This window comes from Amia ocellicauda, chromosome 15 (genome assembly GCF_036373705.1).
Source record: "Amia ocellicauda isolate fAmiCal2 chromosome 15, fAmiCal2.hap1, whole genome shotgun sequence".
NCBI classification, from domain to species: Eukaryota; Metazoa; Chordata; class Actinopteri; order Amiiformes; family Amiidae; genus Amia; species Amia ocellicauda.
In genome coordinates, this window is record NC_089864.1 from 15,456,838 (window position 1) to 15,478,426 (window position 21,589).

The 21,589-nt window shown below is 36.4% G+C and overlaps 1 protein-coding gene across 2 annotated transcripts in view; it reads left to right on the forward strand.

Moving 5' to 3' along the window:
- The window catches only part of LOC136771616 (leucine-rich repeat-containing G-protein coupled receptor 5), a 57,291-nt gene that overhangs the window by 22,599 nt on the left and 13,103 nt on the right, over nucleotides 1-21,589 (forward strand). For both annotated transcript variants that reach the window (XM_066724028.1, XM_066724027.1), the window contains exons 2-5: nucleotides 5,828-5,899; nucleotides 10,828-10,899; nucleotides 16,092-16,163; nucleotides 20,249-20,464. In XM_066724028.1, coding sequence (XP_066580125.1) covers nucleotides 5,828-5,899; nucleotides 10,828-10,899; nucleotides 16,092-16,163; nucleotides 20,249-20,464 — 432 coding nt within the window. The remainder of the gene's footprint in view (nucleotides 1-5,827; nucleotides 5,900-10,827; nucleotides 10,900-16,091; nucleotides 16,164-20,248; nucleotides 20,465-21,589) is intronic.

Genomic DNA, 21,589 nt, shown 5'->3' on the forward strand with positions numbered 1-21,589 from the left:
CACACAAGACTCCCCACAGCTGCTAAGCCAAACATTTAAAAAGGTTCCCATATAAAGAGGCCGGTCTGCTTTTGTGTTTTGTACGTTTTCATCGGTAATGTCAAAAACTACATCATTTTAAAAAAGCTGCTTGTTTCCATTGCGTTAAAGATTTATCATTACTATTTCCTATGGTTATTTCTCGTTTACGAGAATGCAAATTATTTAAAGCAACTAAATTGGTGTTTTTTCGAAAATTGTTTTCATTTGAAAACCATGTCAAATCTCAGAGTTTTGTTTTTTAATTGAGAACTCTGCCTCACTGTACAGCTCTGGTATATCCCTGTCCATTCGCTGCAATTATATGCTGAAAATATGCTGATGGACAGCACTTGGAAAGTAACTATAATTTACAAGTCAAAATGCCCAGGGAGTACTATTAAGATAGTTCAATTTTCCTGGCCTGGATGGCTGTGTTTAATTGTCCTAACAAATGAACAGAGGGAATGCTCTTAGTCTAATGACTGTTCCTGCCTAATGATACGTAGTGATACTCTGTTTATATTCAATCTGTTATAGTCACTCTTTGGCCTGAGGCCTTTTTGAGTTGTAAAGGCTCTCATGAAAGCAGTCATTAACACATCCTATGAATCTGAGCTCCAAGAAGCAAGCTAAATATTTGAAAAATGGCTATAGGCTTTCCAAAGGGAAAGGATGAAAGAAAGCTTTCAGCTGCTCATTTAAGAAAAACTCACAGATACACAGACAAATATATGCTAAAGGGGGCGTTCTACCCAGGGAACAGTTAATAATATTATTCATAACATATCATCCCAGGTTTAAGTTACCTTTCATAATTGCAGTTGTTATCTATGTGTGTATGTAAGAATTAATTTGTGTTCAAATATTATAATAATATTATATATATTATATAATATATATACTGTAGACTTCTTCTGGTTGAAGACAATATTAAGTTCATTGTATGATGTGTTTTATTTACTTAACTATCATATCATATAAGTTGTAGAAAACTATAGGATAATTATTGGAATTGACTGTGAAAAAATACATTATTAACACATATGTACAAAGTTGTGAGCCTGTTAATAAATGATATTAATGTTTTTGAAAGAAAACATAAATAAATAGAAAAAATAATATCTTATTTAAATTGAATTAGACTGCAATTATTCCCATCATTACAGAAGACATGCATTTTGCTAATTCTGTGGTTCCAGTATCACTTTCTTGGAAACTCTGTGCAACCCTTTTTTCCCTTTACCTTACAAAGTACAATTTTTCCTTTCCTCTTATTATACATCTGGACATAGGCCGACAAACATGTAGACAATTTCCTAAAATGCAACCCAACCAGTTATTTTCAATATCAAAATGCACAAGTCATTATTTCCTGCAGACATTGAGAATAACGTGAGATATACTTGGGTGGACCAATCATCTCGGTGTAAAATCTCCATTGTTTTATTTTCCTGGGGAGTGGAAATAGTTTTATTAACTAAAGAGAAGAATTAATGTATACTTGTAATACTAAATCAATAGGTAAATTATAGTTTTGTATATGCCTATACACATTAGTTAAGTTTACATCACTGTTATTATGGTGTTTTTGTTTGTTTTTTGTGACAGCTAGCGCCGGACCACTCATGGCAGTTGCCAAGCAGCTGTGCACTGAACGACACAACAGTATCACAGCTCCTGAAAATCTACAGAGCTGAGGACAATTCTGAAACAGGAAACAGAATTGTAGATTTCCATCCAAATATACAAACTACTTATGCATTTTCTATTAAATGGGCAGGTCTGTGCATGGCTGGCATTTCTTGAAGACTGGAAATTGCTTCTGACATTCTTCCTGAAAGAATTTTTAATTTTGTGGCGTGTGCAGGAGGTTTTGTGTTCTGAATTTAAAGATCATTACTTTGTGATTTTGTTTCAAGAGATTTTTTTTCTTTTTTATCAGAAAAAAAAGTTGTATATAGGACATTGTATTTCTGAGGGTCTGCAAATCTATGCCAATATAAATATAGTCCTTTTTTTAGTACGTAGGTAATTTATATTGTTCTGACATTATTTAGTTTTGAATTGAAATTGTAAGATTGTGTTTTGCACATGGGTAAATGCACAACACACATCCTAATTGTACTGAGCTCTTAGTAGGACTATACTGCTGCTCTCTCCTTTACATAACCTGTCCCACCCACTATTGTGTGTTACTGCTTAATTACCCAGTAATATCTTGATTCTATACTCTGTCAGTTATAATCTAATCTAAAGCTTTCACTGTTATTTGGTGATTTTAAATAGCATCACATTGTTTTGTTTCCAGCTGTTGTTTCTGGTGCAGATGTTCTTGTCAGCATTTGCTTTTATCAGCTAATATAAAATAATGTATTCCTTATCTATATGAATAATTGATTCATAATGGTTTCAAATTCTCCCAATACTATTAGTTTAGCACTGAATCTCCTGAAATTAATTAGATATTCTGCTTTAATGTGAATATTCATGAGAAATTTCATAATTTTCATTAATTATTCATTTGCTTCTGTTTGAAGGACACTTTTTTACTCAAGGAAAAAGAACAACACAAAGAAGAAGACAAGTTTTTTCAAAGTGTACTAAAACCTAATCTTAACCTTTACCCTAAAATTAGATTAATTGCTTTGAAGAAAATAAGAGACTGCATTTAAATGTTTTAAGTACAAGCTTCGTAAATGACCAATCTTATAAATATAAATAATAACAAAAAGCGAATTGCCTTCAAAGCTACATTTTATTGAAGCGGGTTAGCATGTATATCTCAGTAAGAGGCCTGCCTTCCACGTGTAGGTCTATTTTTACTGCCTCCATCGCTCACCACATTTTTCGCATACGTCGTGTTCATTTCCCCGTGCGGTAATTGCGTATGTAGATTTTGTTTACATCCAGCAATCTGGTGCAACACTACGGTGTTATCTTTCACTGGCTCGGCGCCGCAGGGAGCTCACGCTGGAGTCCGGCTGCAGCTGATTAAGTTCACAATGAAGCTGAAGCCCCCTCTGCTCAAGGCAAGAGAGAAAGTGGGGCAACATTATTTGTTATAATATAAATGAAGCGACTTTAAAGTTTGAAAAACATCCTTTTCCCCCAACATTGCATACTTGGTAACAGGCTAGAACATTTTTCACTAGTAATTTCTATACACAAAATACACACCGATGTTAAAAGCTTTTTTTTTTTCGCAATTTGATTGAGGGCCTTATTTTGTGTGACTAGTTTTCCAGAAGATGAATAGGCAGGTGTGTTTCCCAACGAAAGTCAGATCTTTTTAATCTAATCTTTAAACCTTCATTACTATCTCATGGCCTGCATATTGGGAACGGCTCACTATACAGTATACTGGTATTATTATGCTGTAGTGTGGTCAAGCTCAGTCGTAAAACCTTGGGAAATCTTTGAGAAGGCAATGTACAGTAAATTACTGTAAGATGTAGACCGTAGTAAAACTCCAGAACAAACCTGTAAATTCACAATGTTAAAATGTAATTACATTTTCCGTCTGTCTGCTGGAATTGCACTACTTGAAGATGTGGCCATGTCTTAAGACATGTCTTTTTGGCTTTGTGCTTCATTTAAGATTTTCTTTAACACACATGCTTTCTTTTAACCCCACTACCTATTGTGTGTTTTACAGACATTAAGACTCCATCCACTGCTGAACTATTCACGAGACCCCAAAGGAACTAGATGATATTGATATAAATCGGTTAAACTTTATCCAGACAGAGAGTTACCTGGCAACAAACCTTTCTTTGTTTTGCTTTTTTTTCCCCTTTAAATGTGGGCTAGTATCTTTTGTTGTGTGCCGCTTATGAACTGTGAATGTAGCGATGGTGGCTTCGGAGGAAAGACAAGGGTGTAGTCCTTTGAAGATATTCCTCGGTGTGATGTGTCAACGTCTCTTGCTACCATTAATCCAGGTTCCCAAGGAGAAATGACAGTGATACATTAGACCCTTGGGAAAGATACTGAAGGGCTGTGAAATTTCTTCAAACTCCCATTAAATCTAATCATCTTAAAGGTTAGCTTCACGTAGCATTTGATTGAATCCTGTCCTGGTTAGTAGCTTTCTGTATGCGGAATTACAGTGGTACCCCCACCACAGCGTTCGCTCTGTGCTCATATTGAATTGCACACTAGGTTTTGGCCTAATTTTTTATTTTTAATGCAATTCAGGACTCTAATGGGGAAAAAAGAAAACGCCTTGTGTTTATTTTTTTTCCCATTCCACAGCTATAACTGTAAGGGTTTATCAGCATAATTCAATTACTCTGCTGCAGTATGTTTTTCAGTTTGTATGACTTTGTATGCAAATTACTCAGACACCTGTTTCCGTTTGTTTACATTATATTCCAAGGGTTCACCAGCCAAAGTAGGTTGATTACTGAATACAATGCAATGCGGGATAATGTTGCACAGAAAGCCGTGTCATTTCTCATTCTTCTGTGTTTTTTACTGTGTATCTATAACGAACAGTTATACGTTATTATTTTCTGCACAATTTTCCATACCACACCTGTTATTCCTTGCAGTCTAGTTTATAACAATCCAGACAGTTGTGCTCATTTCTATTTTAGAGGTGGTTGTAAAAGCCATTGTCATTTTAGACCAGTCGTTTTTTGCATCACTTCACCTGATATTTGTGAGAACTTAATTTCCTAAGCATGTTAAGAATGTTCCAGAATGTTTTTGTGGAATCTTCCAATGCCAAGATCTAAAAGCAATACAGAAGATGCTGACAATGCCAGTTCCCTTTCTTAAAGACACAGAATAAAATCTAACCCATTAAATAATTTGGACTGCATAGCTGATTGTTTCTTTGATTGTAGCAAAACAAGTTTTTTTTATGAGGAAACACTAGAGCAGATTATTAGAAAATCAACAGTGTTTTAATACCTTACCAATGCTTAAAATGATAAATGCAGGAGGAAATCAGTTAATAGATATCACCCGACTTAATGGTAAATATCGTGACCCAGTGTTTGGTCCTTTTTTCTGTATTTGGCTTCTCTCCACAAAATGTGCTGCATGTTTATTGTGATTTCTGAAACAGGCGTTATCACAGAGCAGGACTGTTTCGGGCAACACTTATTGTCTCAAGCTTTTGATGTCCTTTTTTTGGTTTTGTCTTCTATATAGAACAAAAATTAGGTGTTTCATTTTGATTCTCCACATTTCACCTTCACAAAGTGTGTGCGTTTGTGGGATGTATGCTTTACTGCGTCAGTGCACAATGACTTAATGTATTTAACGCCTGCGAGCTTTAGATACCTAAATAGGTAGACATATTGTTTAGATATTTGGGTTCACCCACTAAAAGGTCAATTTTGTCTACTGCTGCCAGTTTTACTGCAAGTCTGAGAGGTCAGACAGCGTAAAACATGTTGAACGGCCATCCCTTTTTGGCGTTTATAACAGGAATTTCTGGCTGCTCTGCTTGCGGCTGCCTAGCGGAGACCCTTCAAGTGGGGGCCAAATCCCCCTGATCACATCAGCAGTGAAATTTAGTACATTATCTGTATTTAACACCTCCCCCCACAACCACACCCCCAACCCGCCTTTCCCTACACACACACACACACCCCCCACCAGAACTTCAGAAAAATATTTTGGAATGGGAATATAATTTCAATGAGATAGTCATTCATCAGGGTTGGCAGGGGAAAGCTGTTGCTCTTTTGTTTTTTCTTTACCAGGAAGTATTACTTAACAATTTGTGGAATGAACAGCTGGAAAGCACAGTTGTGGCATGTCATATTAACACTCTCTCTCTGTTCTCTCGTAGTGATCTCAGCATGAACAACATCACCCAACTGCCCGCCAGTGCCCTTTCCAACCTCCACTTCCTAGAAGAGCTGTAAGTTTGATGGTGCTGGGGACGAGGGGGAAATGGGCAAGAAAATCAAGGCGCATTCCTATTTTTATATCACATACTTGCTGTGGGAACCAGATAAAACAAAGCCGGAAAGTCCGTCGGAGCTGGCACTCTTGGCACGAGGGAAACTACTGACTGAGAATAAGCAGTTGCCTCTGAATCCTGATGTTGAACTTATATAGGAGAAAGACCACAGAGCCTAGAGAGGCTTGCAAGACAGGAGCTGTGCCAGACATATTAAACGTTTAAAATTAGACCTTTCTTTTGTTTTTTGAAAGTTCCGTTTGTGTGTGTGTGTATATATAAAGACTGATTTGCTTTGTGGGAATTGTTAAATGAAACGCAGGATATTAAATTCTTGAGTACTGGCTCACATGCTGCTTAAAAGACAAAGTGCATTCTATAATCAAAACCAAAAACATGCAGGAACTATAGCAGAAGAAGCAGCTTCAGCGGTCCTGAATTTATTTAATGATGAATCCTTCTTTTTAAATAAATACTTACAAACATACTTAAAGTGGTGCCATGGTGCCACAGTGGTGAACACTATTACCTCACAGCTCCTGGGACCCTGTGTCTGTGTGGGGTTTCTCTGGGTGCTCTGGTTTCCTCCCATTTGTATAGACAGGCTGTTTAGGTTCATTGGCTACTCTAAATCACCATATACTTGAGTGTGTGTGTGTGCGCGTGCATGTAAGCGTGTTTGCTGTCCCGGATGTACCCTGCCTTGCTCCTTGTCCCAGACGGCTTAGGCTCCGACTCACTGTGGTGGATGAAGCAGTTATTGATGATGGATGGATGGATGAATAATATCTAAACACTGAGATTGTCATCAAGATGCCATCTTCTTGTTAATTCTGTGTCAGTGTGAATAGCTGGTAATCCTGAGGCAAACCAGAGCCCACCACGTCCTCCCCCATGGATCACACAGTGCTGTCAGTGCCTTTCCACAGTCAAAACAGCAACCTGAAAGAAAGACAGAAGGGACATCATCACCTTTAAGTGCCAGATAATGATACGAAGAGTATACATGTTTTTTTTCTGTTAAATTCTCCACATAATCTGGTACCTGTTTATGCTTTCACACTTTCCAGTGACTTTTTTTCAGTATTCAGTGACTTTCAGTATTCCTATTATGTCAATTTGTGCTGTGAGTTTTTTGTGTGATGTATTTATCCCTCACATTGTGCAGAGAATAGTGAGGAAAGATATGTCAGGCAGCAGTAACTGCTCACCAGCTATGAATGAAATATCCAAACATTTGATGCATTTGCACTTGGGCCGGCCAGGCACAATGCAGGACAGCACCAATTACGCTAAGCGCTACAAAAGACCTATAGCATCTCAGTAGAATTACTAAGAGAAACCTGTGAAGACTGGTAGTTACAGATAGAAATAAAAGAAACCTGCCAAGCCTTTTATGTTACTTTTTTATTTGTATTTTTTCTCGTTCTGTTCGAAATATCCGGTTTCCTTTCAGTTGGGACAAGTATAGGTTAAAACACAAAGGCTCAGTGTCCTGAGAGCCGCCAGTCTTTTTTAACTTCAGGTTCATTGTTGAGAAACCAAAGGCAGGGGATTTTATCCCAATCTGGAATAAAGCAGGAAGCCAGTCGCTTTATTCAGCATTGATTAGAGCTTCTATGAATCCTTTCTGAGCCAGTTTCAAATAACACCTGTTCCTCAAAATTAGATTTTGCAAAGACATGACGTTCCAGTAGCACTGTGCACGCAGGTGCATTTTAACAGTTACTTTTCACACTAAAATAGTTTTATTTTTCTAAAGAAACAAAGGGAGCTGAAAAATCAACAATTCTGGCACCAAACTTTGTTTTTTAAAGGCAAAAAAACTGTGAATGATTTCACACTGAGTCACTAATGAAATTCAGTTTAGAATTTTTAAATCCCTTTAATTTATTAAATAAATAAATAAATAAAAGGGAGAGCAGACAATCCAAAGATGGCAGCTTTACTTCTTTTCCAAACTTTGTGTTCCAATTTTCATGTTTTCCTTTTTTACATTGTCAGTAATATTTATTTAGCACAGCCAATGTAGATTCTTAGGGTTCAGCTGTTCTTGGACATCCTTCCCTCAAGCGAATCTGGTCAAAACACACTTATACCTAAGATGCACAAAACAACTGAAGATTTATGCATTTACATAAACCCTCCTTTCATGCCCATAATAAAGTGTTGATTTATAATGAAAACTTAATGAAATAAATGGTTCTGGGGTTTAAGAAAGGTGTTTTCTATAATTACACATATGAAACAGGGAGAGAGAAAGCGAGACCCGTACTGTGAGCTCAGAGGTTAATGTAGTGTTTTAAAGATGTTATTTTTGAAGGCCTCTTAGTAGGAGCCAGCACACTGGCTTTTACAACCTGCTGTATTAAAAATGTTCAGGTGTTGACTGTAAAGGAACACATGCCGCCATATGGAACAGTTTTGAAATGTTTTTTGGTAAAACTGCAAAAGTTGTCTCTATAGTAACACCACTAATTACATGATTTAATAACGCACAGTTCTGAAAGCACATAAGAAAGCATATCTTGTAGGCTTCCTCTGACAGAATCATTGCTGTGTCAGAAAGAAAAGTTCTTCTTACCTTCTACAAAAGCTGGTTTATACTTTTTAAAATATATTGCAAATTTTGATTCTTCACACATTTAGCCGTATGAGAAACCCATCCACATAGCTTTATCAATTAAGCTTTATCTTGGCCTCTGATAGTTTGTTTCTTATTTAGTCACGATAAACAAGCCCTACAATATACATCAACACTTTTGAGCACAAGCACATATGACTGTTAGTTATGCTTGCATGTACAACATTCTCCCTTTTTGGATTGAGCTGCATTGTTAATCTCTGTTTACATTTTAATATTCAGATGTCATCATCAATGGAAGAAAGAAAATACATTACTCAGAATACAGGGTTTTTGTATTTATTTTCCTGAAAATCAAGGTTGAAATGTATGATGTACTTTGTTTAATTCTCAGTGGACACAAACATATACACTTAAATTTGTATCTCTAATTGGTTCTGACTGTTTCCTTTACCTAGTTCTATGTAGTTTTTTTTTATGTATACAAAAAAGTAGCTGTGCTTTATTAGATTGCAAACACAGTAGCTTTCATTTCTGTTATTCTGAACCGGTTAGCTTTTCACTTTTCGGGCCTCAGTGTTAGACTCAGCATTTTCTTTTCTTGTTCCTCAGAGAAGTACTACACCATGCAAGGTGATATTCATCATGACCATGTCACAAATCGCTGTCTAGTCAGAGGTCATAGACATGTAATGCCAAAGTGTCAATCCAATATTTAATGATATTCTACACTTGGGTGCCACAAATTTCAGTCCAGCTAAAGAATATTAAACTTGTAATGTGGGCATTAGCAGATCTATATCCTCGTTCTTCCTGAATTCCCAGTGTTATGAAGAATTTTAATTGTGTGATGCCCAGAAACGTTTCACTGATAGACACAGTATCTCTCTCGGCCTCGTTAACCTACGGTGTAAGACTAACGTATAGCTGAGACATTGTGAGGATGAATTTTCATATGCTTCATCTCTGTAAAAGCACCACTCAAAATTATTTCCATTATCCAATTACTATAAAACAGGATTCCTGTCCTCCATTTGCAAGGGTGGTGCAAAATAAAACATTTTTGCTGTATTCAATTATATTTTCAATTATGAAATATAGCCGACCATAAAACAAAACAAGAAGAACAGTAAAGCTGAGTAAAAACAATAAGTAAAAGTTCAGTGAGGTATCATGCATAAAAGAGGAACTATTGTGCTTTCTTCAGTTAGTATCTGTAGAAACGGTTTAAATCCTGCAGAGACCCAGGACATGAGATCTGTCCTAGACACATTGCAGGGTATGCTACCATGGCTGTCTGAATTGGGAGTAGTGGATGTTCTGCTTTGTTCTGAGTGTTTGAACCTCCAAAGATGAAAGCTCCAGATGCTTTGATGCAGCAAATTTGTCATGTGTTTTCCATCACTCTCTCACATATAAATTAGATTTACCTACTGTGTGCTTCTCTGGTCTTTTTTTACTTTTTTTTTATGTCCACAAACTGGTTTCTCTTGAGTTTTTCTTCAGAAACATATACATGTGTCATGACTGCATGTGTAAATTAAATCAAATGGGATTTTTAGACTCAGTCTAAGAAAGTGATAATCACTCTTGGTGCACAAGGGCCACAGCCCTGCAGGTGCGATAAGTAGTGGCTAAAGACCTGAAAAAAGTGTGGTCCAGTTTAGTTAATAATACATTCAAATAGCTCACTAAGACCCCAGGGTAAAAGAAAACCAGCAGACATTTCAATATACACTGGCATACTGCATACTTAATAACTTCACATTTGAACAAAAAGTAGAACTAAAGTTTTTTTTTGTTTTTGCATATAAACCAGATTGTCTTTTTTTCTCATAAAAGAGAATTGGCTTAAAGGGATATGCCTTTTACATCTTTGTTTTATTTAAATTAATGTTGTTAATATGTCATCTAATCACAAATATTAAATAACTTATTTACACTTCTTTCTTACCTAAAATGACGTGTTTTGTTTAACAAGCAGATTCATTTAAACTGATCCCTTTTAATGTCTTATCCAATTACCTATGCAATATATTAAATGTGAGAATGGAAACATTAATAATCTCTGTCTATACTTGATTTAATATGCTGGCACTTTTTTCCCAGAGAGAGAGAGAGAGAGAGAGAGAGAGAGAGAGAGAGAGAGAGAGAGAGAGAGAGAGAGAGAGAGAGAGAGAGGTTTTAAAGTCTTTTCATCTGTTGGCACCTATTGTTAAGCTATATCTATATTGCTTTTCTTCACAGTTAAATTAATTCCACATGACAAAAAATGTATTCCATTTTTTTCTTTCCCCTACAGGCGTCTTGCAGGAAATGACTTGACACACATCCCTAAGGGGGCTTTTTCTGGCCTTTTCAATCTTAAAGTGCTGTAAGTAAACGTTGCATTGTTTAATACATTTCCCTAAGGAAAATACTATTACACTGAATTATTTTTGCAATGGAAATGGATGTCAGCAGCATTGAAAAAATGCTGCATTGAGCAATCTACAGTGGTTGAAGTTGTATATAAAATAATAATAAATAAATATATCAAATACACACACATATAAACAAATTATATCTAATCAAACAATACTGAATACATGTCCTTTTCAAACATAACAACTCATCAATACGGAACAATATATCATATAACTTATTAACACATTTACACTTTTATTGATGTATAAAATCTGTTTAGCTTTTTTGTTTTTGTTTTATTAGGGGGGGGGGGATAAGTTGTAACCACTGATATCTTAATGTCTTCCTTCTCAAATCTTTATTGGCACTAATGCAATTCAGAAAAAAATATGCCTTAGTATGTAGAAAGACTCTTGGAACACTTCATATAGTGAATTAAATCTGATCAATTTCAGCTGGGATTGGCCTCGTGTGGTATCTTGGATAGATTGATAGAACTGCCAGAAAAAAATATTACACTAATATCTGTTTTTATGACACTGCAATTTACCTCTGTTCCATTTAATGTATCTGCATGGGAAATCTGTCAAAGTACTTGATCTGAAAACAGTTCACAAATGTGAGTATCTGTTTTTATACCCTGACAAAAAATGTTATCTACCCATGTTATAATGGTAAGACACAAATGTATCACGATTGTAATCTAGCCAATACAATTACAACCCAATACATAATGCAGAGCTGCTATGCATTGAGATTGGTGGTGTGCACCTTTTTTGTATGCAATCAAGGCCTAAATCCGATTGCAAAATTTAAAAGCTTCTCCATTTGGAGCAATTGTCTTACAAATGTGCTCCTTGGTTTAGATTTGAATAAAGCACAGTGAAGCGACTGCTTCAGTGGCATGCCATGTGAGCATTTTCATACATTTCTGAAATGAACTAACAAGAAATATGGACTGCAGACCTGCCAGTAGTAGGACATTATAAAGTCTCTTTCAAAATGACCTGGTAACATTGCTGAGAATTGGGATTAGTATAAAGACTCTTCATAAAAGGTTTGTTACGGTGCCTACATGTTTTAATAAAAGAAAGTTCTTTGATATCAAGGCCGGTGTGTAATCACTTACAGTCCCTTACAAGTAGGGTTTAATACTAAAATGCACATGGAATGACTACAGGCATGTTTTAATTTATGACCCCTTACCGAAACATCTGGCTTTTCATTGGTGCTCTCATAAAAGTAAATAAAAACCTGTTTGTGACGTATAAAACAAATGTTAGAGAGAGTGCTCTTTATAAAATTAAATTTCCTGTGAAAGTGCTTTTTTTGTTATTGTAACTGGACAGCCACTGGAACATTGAACAATATTTCAGCACCATGTAATTTCTCTTAATAAGGGAGAGTGTCTCTGTGGCAAAGGGTTATTCCACTATTTGTATTTGTTTTGATTACTTCAGAGATTGCTTACCACGAAATAACTCCAAGGGTTTGGGGACAACTTGATCATTTTGTGCTGTGCATGATAAAGCATGTGGCAAGTAGGGGTCTTCCGCCGTCATCAATCATGTAATTGTGGCTTCATACAGAGCTGTCTTTGAGCGCAACGTTTCTTACTTTTTTATTCCCAGAAAATGTAAGAAATAACAGCTGCATTTGTCCCTTGAGTAACATATTTTGTTCTAAACAGGAGAAAAACTTAAAGGTTTTGCATGTCTGGGCAGTACATTTCACTCCGTTTAATTGTGTGCAATGTGTTACTGTCAAGCACAATTGATACCTGTGTAGATTGGTCAGCTCCAAAAATCTCTAATATTATTTGCCTCATATTTCTATCTAAACATATATTTCTTCTATTTGTAAAAAAGTAATTTCAGTTATGGCTTAAACTATCCTCTTTACTACAGACTATGTAGGGACACACTGTCTCTTGTGTAGTGGCCCTCACGGATATTATTATTATTATTATTATTATTAATAATAATAATAATAATAATAATAATAATAATATTATTATTTATTTATTAGCAGACGCCCTTGTCCAGGGCGATTTACAAAATATATAAGGATATGTTTTTATATATTTGATACATTTAATCACTGTCTCAATTCCTATAATGATTTAAATTAAAAAAATATATGTATATATATTAAAACCTCAGAAACTAACAAAAATAAATCCAGATAATGAATATATGATTCAAGGTTACAGTGGGTATTTCTCTCATGTTGCAAAATATGTTTTTGTATTTTTGGAAGGCTACAATTTTGTGATTTGCGATATGCAGATGGGTCAAAGTGTTGATCTGGTCTAGGGCTGGGATTAAATCAAAACTTTGACCCATGCGCTAATAGAAAACTACAGAACTGTACTCAGCTGCGGCTTCATTTTCAGTAAGATACCACTTTCTTCTAATCATAAATGTAACCGCTATGATGTACAGGGTTGTAGTTTTCTATTAACGGGTGGGTAAAAGTTTTGATTTAATCCGGCCCTTGGTCTAGTTTGGCGAGGTCAGCTAGCATGTATACCTGGCGTATGCGCTTGCAGCTGCCAGAGCAATGCCTTACTCTGAACGCTGATGTGATGGAAGGGCCTGTAGGTGGCATTGCAACAGCCGTAAGAAGTCAAAGAGAGAAAAGCCTCAAGGACACAAACACCCCAACACACCCCCACCCCACACAACCAGAGTGCCTCCACTGAACTTGAACCACTGAAAGGTTTAAATGTCAGGACATCAGGCAAGAAAATAACAATTACAGAGAGGCTGCTGAAATAACTGAAGCAACACCTGGTGATGTACAACCTCACATTGTTAGGAACCAACCTATTAAACCAAACTTAGCTTTTCATGTAAGCATCCTGTTCTTTTGTGTCACACTTACTGTGAACCTTTCAAATCAACAATTTATGTGTTAATAGGCTTTATATCAATCAGATTGCCCTTTGACTTTTATCCATTCCAGTGCATTTCTAGTTTGTTTTTTCAATGATTTTGTAAACTGATTTACAGCCATTTCACTTTTTTCCTTTTATTTGTTTTGAATATGGAATGTTCTAATGTAATGCCCTTTGGACACTAGTGTTCTTTCTATTGATTTATGCAAGATCCAAATCAAGCAGTTCTGAACAGTACAATGCATCCTAAAAATGATATATTAACACATAATAAATATTTAAACAAAAATAAAATTTAACTTTCTTTCAAGGTTCATGTGTTTTGCTAAAGGAGACAATATTGCTAAATAAGATCAGTTACTTAATTGGCCCAAAATATTTCGACTGATTTAAGGGAGAACAGTATGCAGAACCACAGATTTTAAGGCTATACTGTTAAATTCAAGCTGGCTTTGGCCTGTGCCAAAATCAAAACTTCAAACCACCCACCAATCACAAATTAGAAACATAGCATTTGATGGCAGGTTTGCATTAGATACATGGGAGAGTCCTCTGTCAATCAAAAAGTAATCAAAATAGAGATTGGCAGGTGAATTCAAGTTTTGATTAGGTCCAGGCCCTTGTTACAGTTATATTATATCATACTGAAAACATCCAAATTATTATCAGGGCTTGTTGATTCTTTAAAAATGCAAAAGGAATTATTTATCCTGTGATTTCAAATCCCAGATGTCTTGCTAAACAGGTGTTAAGAATTATTGTTTTTAAATGATACTCTTGGGATGAGTTTGAGGGAGTATGTAATGTGTGAGACCTTGGAACAGGGGTTCAGTACATAGTTGTAGTCAAGGCATATATTTTAATAGCAGCCCATATTGCACAGCTAGGAAATGCATTCCCCACTGTTAAAGATAAAGAAGAGGCAGGAAGCCTTTAAAGAAAGCATTGTATAGAGTTCATATAATGAGTCTGACACGTGAATATAGAGAATTCCACTAATGTGTCTCTATACATTAACCTTTCAGCTTATGTATGATTAAGTTAGCCTTGAAATGGTATTAACTAACCAGACTGACACTCTTCCCTGTTACCCTGCTGTTAATACTGAAGAAAGGACAAGAACCCATGTGCCTCACAGTGGGTCTTCCTGGTAGGACACATGCCCTGCGATGTCCTTTTGGCATTTATAAATCCCCGGTTATTGAGAGCTTGCTGCTCTCTGTAAGAGCGCACAGATGCCTTGTTAGTACAATTATAATACATTGTACCTCTCACACACTGGCGGCATCCCTACTGGAAGCTCCGCAGTCTTTAGAACATAGATCCAGGAGGCCAAATTCATGTGTGTCTAAGCTTATAGGTAGAGAGTAGAAGAGTCATTGAGCAGGACTCGAGAGTAGCTGCTGTCATTGCAGCTCGAGCCAAGACAATGGTGTATTCTAAGGGCAAGTGGTACCCAGTGGCATACAGAATAAATGGCTTTTCTCAGAGAAGGAAAGCTGAAAGTTCAGGGGTCACTACATCGTAGGGAGAGATAGTCAGATAGTTCCTTATTTTAATCCTGTAAGCTTCAGTTTCTGCTGCACAGCACATATGTACCTCTTAAAACAATGGGATTAAGTAATTCTGCATTCTTTTTTTAATGGTATTTGTTTATTAAAATTGAAAGGGCACATTTTGAAACTTTACATGTTCGGGAGGTTTAAAAGATTCAGTTTTGCCATTTTGCACAAGTGTTAATGTAGAGCCTATGATATTTACATCTGTATACACTTCTGAATGAGATTTTAGACTATAGTTAGGTGTAAAATGTCATGTTAAGAGTCTGGTCTTTATTTTAGAAAAAAGATATCTCAATAATGGTACCACATTCTTTCACAGTTTTTTTCTGTCTGACTAAATTATCCAAAACAGGTGAGGTATAGCAACTAAATGTAAAAAGTCCATGACCAACACACAGATCTACAAGAAATATCTGTGTGTAAACCCTTTTAAATTTTCCTCAAATGCCACAAAATGGACAGTAATAAACATTGTGCATTTTAGACAGTTCCTTACAGAAAATCATCAAAACATAAATTATCGAAAAACCCTTCTTTTCTTTCCAGTTTGAAGACATTTCTTTTATATTTTGCAATTCAGCTTGTAAAGAGAGAGGCCGTGACCATCATTAAAACCTTTTTCTAGGCTCCATTATTTATTTTCTGTGAAGGTCCTAATCAACTATTTTTGTTCATTGGCCCCTTTTTTCCTCCCCACAGAATGCTCCAGAACAACCAGCTCAGACAGGTCCCCAGCGAGGCCCTTCAAAACCTGCGCAACCTTCAGTCTCTGTGAGTATCCAAGATGCTACTGCTGAAATCAAAGAAGCGGCCTTTTCAGCTCACTTCACAATAGGAATGAACAGGCTGACAGTCAGCATCTCTTTTAAAAGGGATCTCTGAGACCCGAGAGCCTGTGCATCTGGTTTCATCACGCCCCTCTTTGTCAATTATCAGTGCGACTCCGCTAAAAATGGCCCTGTCTTTTAATTATCATATGAAATGAGGGATTGGGAGCTTGGAAAGAAGTCCAAATGAACTTGGCCCGACAGAAAGCATACCTTTGATCATTAGAGAGAAAGAAAGAGTAGAGAGATAAGCAAATTCAATACAGATTACCTTTCAGGGTAGTCAAACTGGAATCCATCTTTCTTTCTTCCTTTTTTTTCTCTTCCAAGCGCATGCACAGTATCTCTGTAAGATCACATTATTGCAGAAGCATTCTGTCCTACGATAGGTCAAGCAAACAGACTGTGCATTGTTGCAGTCTCAGATTCGGATACTTGTTGTACAGGGCTTCTTCAATAACATGACAGCTTCTCTTATGGTGCCTTTGTTACCTAAATGCTACCCTCTGAATGAGGCAGGAGGGGAAGAAAGCCTGAGGGTTATGTTGTCAAAGTAAGTGAGTGGTATCCAGTGACCATTAAAACCAGAGTGACAGTGGTCAATGGGGAGATGGGAACAGCTGTAAAATGGAAATACTCATGACTAGGAATATATTGGTGTTGGGTCTTTCAAACGTCCTGCTCTGATATTATCGTGAAGGATTCTAGATTTCTACTTGATTTGTGTCTGTTTTAGTTGTACACATGAGCTGTTTGTATTCGTTGTACATTAGCCAAATGTTTTCCAGGTGCATTCTGTCATCATTGTTTTTGTTGTTTAAGCCAAATCAAAACTGTCTGTTAGTGGGGAAAAAAGATACAAAAGCCATCTTCACACGATAAATGCCGAAAAATGATGTGATTGTTGTTGAGTGTCCACTGGATGCTACTCCGATTACAGCGTGCGTTTTCACCTGTGGGCTGGGACACATATGAAACTTCGAGAGCTGAAAAAACAAGATAGAATGAATTAATGGCAGCACCTTTTTGTTCTTCATTTTTGAATGTGAGATTTGTAAAGCACTAGAATAAGAATGGAAAGTCTTTGGAGGGTTTAAGGACTTTATTTGAGTGAAAGGGGAAATCAAGTTAGTGAGAGAGAAATTCTTCAGGTGTAATTTTCCAGTCTGAGTTTCTCACTAGGTGTGTCTCAGGACAGCAGGATACTCTTTTGTCAGTTAATGCAGTCAAGTGTAATGTGAGAGTATGAGCAATTAATAGGGGGGAAAGCTGGCAACTAGATGCCTATCGCATAGCCTTTCTTTACCAGTTTCCTTTGACATGATGTCTACTCTTACATTCGGATCTGTCTGGTCTTCCTTGAAAATAGACCTTATTGTATGTAAAAATCTGTTAGAGATTGCAAGTGTCCATTGAATATTTAAACATTTTTATATATAAATTAGGATTTTTTACCAAAGGACTTCACACCTAATTATAGTTTTCTGTAAATCAGTGATTTCTTCATTATGTATCATACAAAATCGGTTTTATTTTCCTCCGTTCATAATAACAATTGATTGTAAAGACTTTAGTTATAGGATGATCTCTTATTTAACGTCCTCTATATTGTATGAATTTGATTTGCAGTGATTTTAGAGATGTGTATATTCCCTGGAAGAACTAAGAATGAAAAAGCATCTAAAGTCTGTAAAAATAAATAGATGAAGAGGACAATTATATAGCAAGAATTAGACAGTGTTAACAAATTCCCATTTCTGACTTTGGTTCATGGCTGACTTTTCTCCTTCCACTGCCACACATGTGCAACTCCACTCTCTCTCCCCTCCTTGACCTCGTGTGAGGGTCTTGATGTTTAATTAACCTTTCTGACACACCTCCAAACCCTCTGTTTATAAGCGCTATTGTGTCATCAGAAATTCAGTCATGGAAATGTTTGATATGTCTGGTATGGTCATGGCAAATCCATAGCCCAAGATAAACAGTGATCATTATGTTTATGTATACCATGCAAAAGTTCACGCGTTAAACTGGATATCTGCCCTCTGTAGCAAATAGACTAGTTGTGTTGCTGCCAGAAGCCTATGTCAGAAAACTATGTCCCTAAAGCAAATGTCAACACAAGAAATTAAGGAAATTACTACCATGCAGCTGAAGAATGCACAGACCTCCCTGCTAGAAGATGTTTCTTAACACAAAAAAGAACTAACAATGGCATGCAACTGCAAACCTCTATCAGTGAAAAACAAATAATGACTCCCAGTTGAATTTCAATGCATTACTTATCTATCCGCAGATCATTTCTGCACGTTCTACCTTTCCAAATGAATATACACACGCATATATTTTAAAGCACTAAATCTGGCAATCTCCATCTTCCTTTATTTAAGTATATAGAAACTGAGAGATAGAGATGGAGACAGACGAAGAAAGAAAGACTAAATCTAAACTTTGACCCACCCGTTAACCGAAAACTACAAACTTATAAATAAGTAAAGCTGCCACTTAGAATAGGTTTGTATTGTTCTATTGCCAAAGTTTTGATTTTATCCTAGCCAAGGCGTGAAGCTATTCTGTTACAAAAATCAGTCTGAGTTAATAATGATAATTAATAAAATTAGCTTTCTGATAAAATGACAGTAGTACAAGTTGAGCTATTTGCTATAAGCACAAAAACTGCTTTTTATCTTTACAAATGAAGTAGCAGTGCTTAACAGTTGGAACTGGTACTGGTATGTCAAATTATGGGTTATTTCTTTGCAGGAATACAGTGTGATAATAGGAACAGAACGCAATGATTGTGGCAACACAGGAGGTGGAGAAAGCTTTAAAGTGTATAGTAGTAATTAGCAGACATTCTACCTGTACATGATTTTTTGATGGAATGCAGTCAATGCAGACTTTTTGTTCAAAGCAAGTCAGTCCAATAGGAAGGGTGACCTGTTTTAAAGGTCTTGCCCTCTTAATTAACTGTTTTTATTAGAACCATTTTTTTCCAGGTAATGTTTTTGCATTTTCTTAAAAAGTATGTGAAGAAAATGCCTTAATGTCTGCCTTCATTTGTATTTGGATAGGATTAACTATTAACTTTTTCTGTATCTTATTTCTGCAAATCATAAACACTTATAAACACTTACTAAAAATGCATTCAAATTGAATCTAACCGATTTATTTAAGCTCTCAGTCAATACATACTAGTTGGGTGTAGTATGTACTGACTGAGAGCTTAAATAAATCAGTTAGATTCAATTTGAATGCATTTTTAGTAATTGTTTATATATTTTAGATAAAAGAAGGAATGTTTTGTACATTTCTTTAAAATACAATGCCGATTTGACAGTGACATTCAAAATAAAACATAACATTTTCTCCAGGAATGAATATAAGTATTGATTTGAAGACTAGATTGGTTGAAGGAAAGGATTAAACACTCTTTGATCTATTTGCTGTCCAGTGTATTTTAAAACGTGTGTATGATGACAAACTGGATTATGCCACAGGGTTCACAATGGCAGCTGTGTGAGCCTTTACAAGATGTTGTTTGAAAGTGCAGTTTAAAGTAATGACATTTTATTACTGCTGCTCAAATTACCTGGAGGGTGGGAGGTTGAAGCCTTTAAATTTCTATAAATAGGTTTATTTCCAAATTACCCCTTTGAAATATTTTAAGACAACGGGTATCACTTACAACTGAAAGGAACGTGTTGAAACCTTGTTAATGATATTTCCTACTCTCCCCTTTGCTTTATGTGTGAACAATGAGACAGATCATGAAATAGCATCTTGTAACAATCGAAGCAATCGCAATTGCAGTTGTGTAATGTTCTGTGAGGTCAGGTGCTGTATACACCTTTATTGCAAATGCATTGTTTGTGTTATGTTGTATTGTATTGTGTCCACTTGCAGGTTTATTGAACATACTGCATGTTCATCTTATATTTCTGAATCCTGAAATATATATTTTGGTTTTTACTTTTGTTACACCAGAAAATAGCTGATGTGTGCTGTGTCTTTGTATTTACATGCCAGGCGTTTGGATGCCAACCATATCTACAGTGTGCCACACAACTGCTTTGATGGCTTGGTGTCTCTGAGGCACTTGTGGTTGGATGACAACTCCCTCACAGAGGCTCCTGTTCTGGCTCTCAGCAGCTTGTCCTCTTTGCAGGCGATGACATTAGCCCTGAATAAAATCACACACATTCCCGACTTTGCATTCGGAAACCTTTCCAGTCTGGTTGTCTTGTAAGTATCTTTTTCATTCATTTTGTTTGTTTGTTACCGAGTCCTAGACCAAATTAAATGTCAGCCCTGTGATCTGCAAATTGTAAACATGTAATTTATATTAGCAGCCACTTTAAATAAATAAAACCTAGTTGGACACAAGGTTGTCATTTGCGATTCACAGGGAGGTCAAGGATGTCATTTGTTCTAGGCCTTAATGTTGCACTTTATTTTTAAAACTCAAACTGAATCTGGAATAATGTGCACAAGTGAAAAGAAACACAATCCACAAGGGAAATAATTAAATTCCCTTTTATAGCCATTCGATCCGTTTCGTTTTTTACAAGCTGCAGGCTCTTGCATAAGCGAACTCCAGCTGCTGGATGTTTCAATCTTGTTCCCTTATGATGAGAAGGCACACAAGGTTGGATAAAATATTATAACATCAGCCTGTTGTTGGAAGTGAATCTTAAATATGCAAGCATCCTTTAAGAGCATTCATCCCTGCACAATTTAACTGTCTGGCCCATTTCACAACCATTTGCAGCACCAACAGTGAGTAATTGTATCCTCCTACAATGCCAAAGTCTTTGTAAAAGTATAAACTAGGTGCCAATCTAGCAAGAGGCACATAGGCACGGAAAAGGGAAGATAATGAATAATTGAGTAGAACTGAAACATTAAAAATAATGATAAATAGTGCTGAAAACAAACCCCATCCTCACGGTTTCTGTCTGCTCCATTTTTTCTTTCTCGCCCATTAAACCTGCCAACAAATGCAAAAAAACTAATGTATTAGGTCATACCCTAGACTACGTAACCTATATTAATAGGCTAAAGTGCAGTATTACTTCAAGTCAGCTGTGGTGGTAATTATAATGTAATGCTATAGTTATCTCTATGGGTACACAGGAAGGAAGTATCTCAGTTAATTCATCACGTTCGGGCAGATAGAAATGCTAAGCAGGGCTGTTTTATACACAAGCTTCCGCTGTGCTGATGCCACGGCTGCTTGGGGGCATCCATTTAAACCTCAACCTCCGGTGGCTTACAGGGTTGGCAGTGCCTATGTTGCAGCAAGGAGTAAGAAACACTCATAAAAGAGATGCTCAAAAGCAAATAGTCTCAAGACCGGCTCTTAGGAAT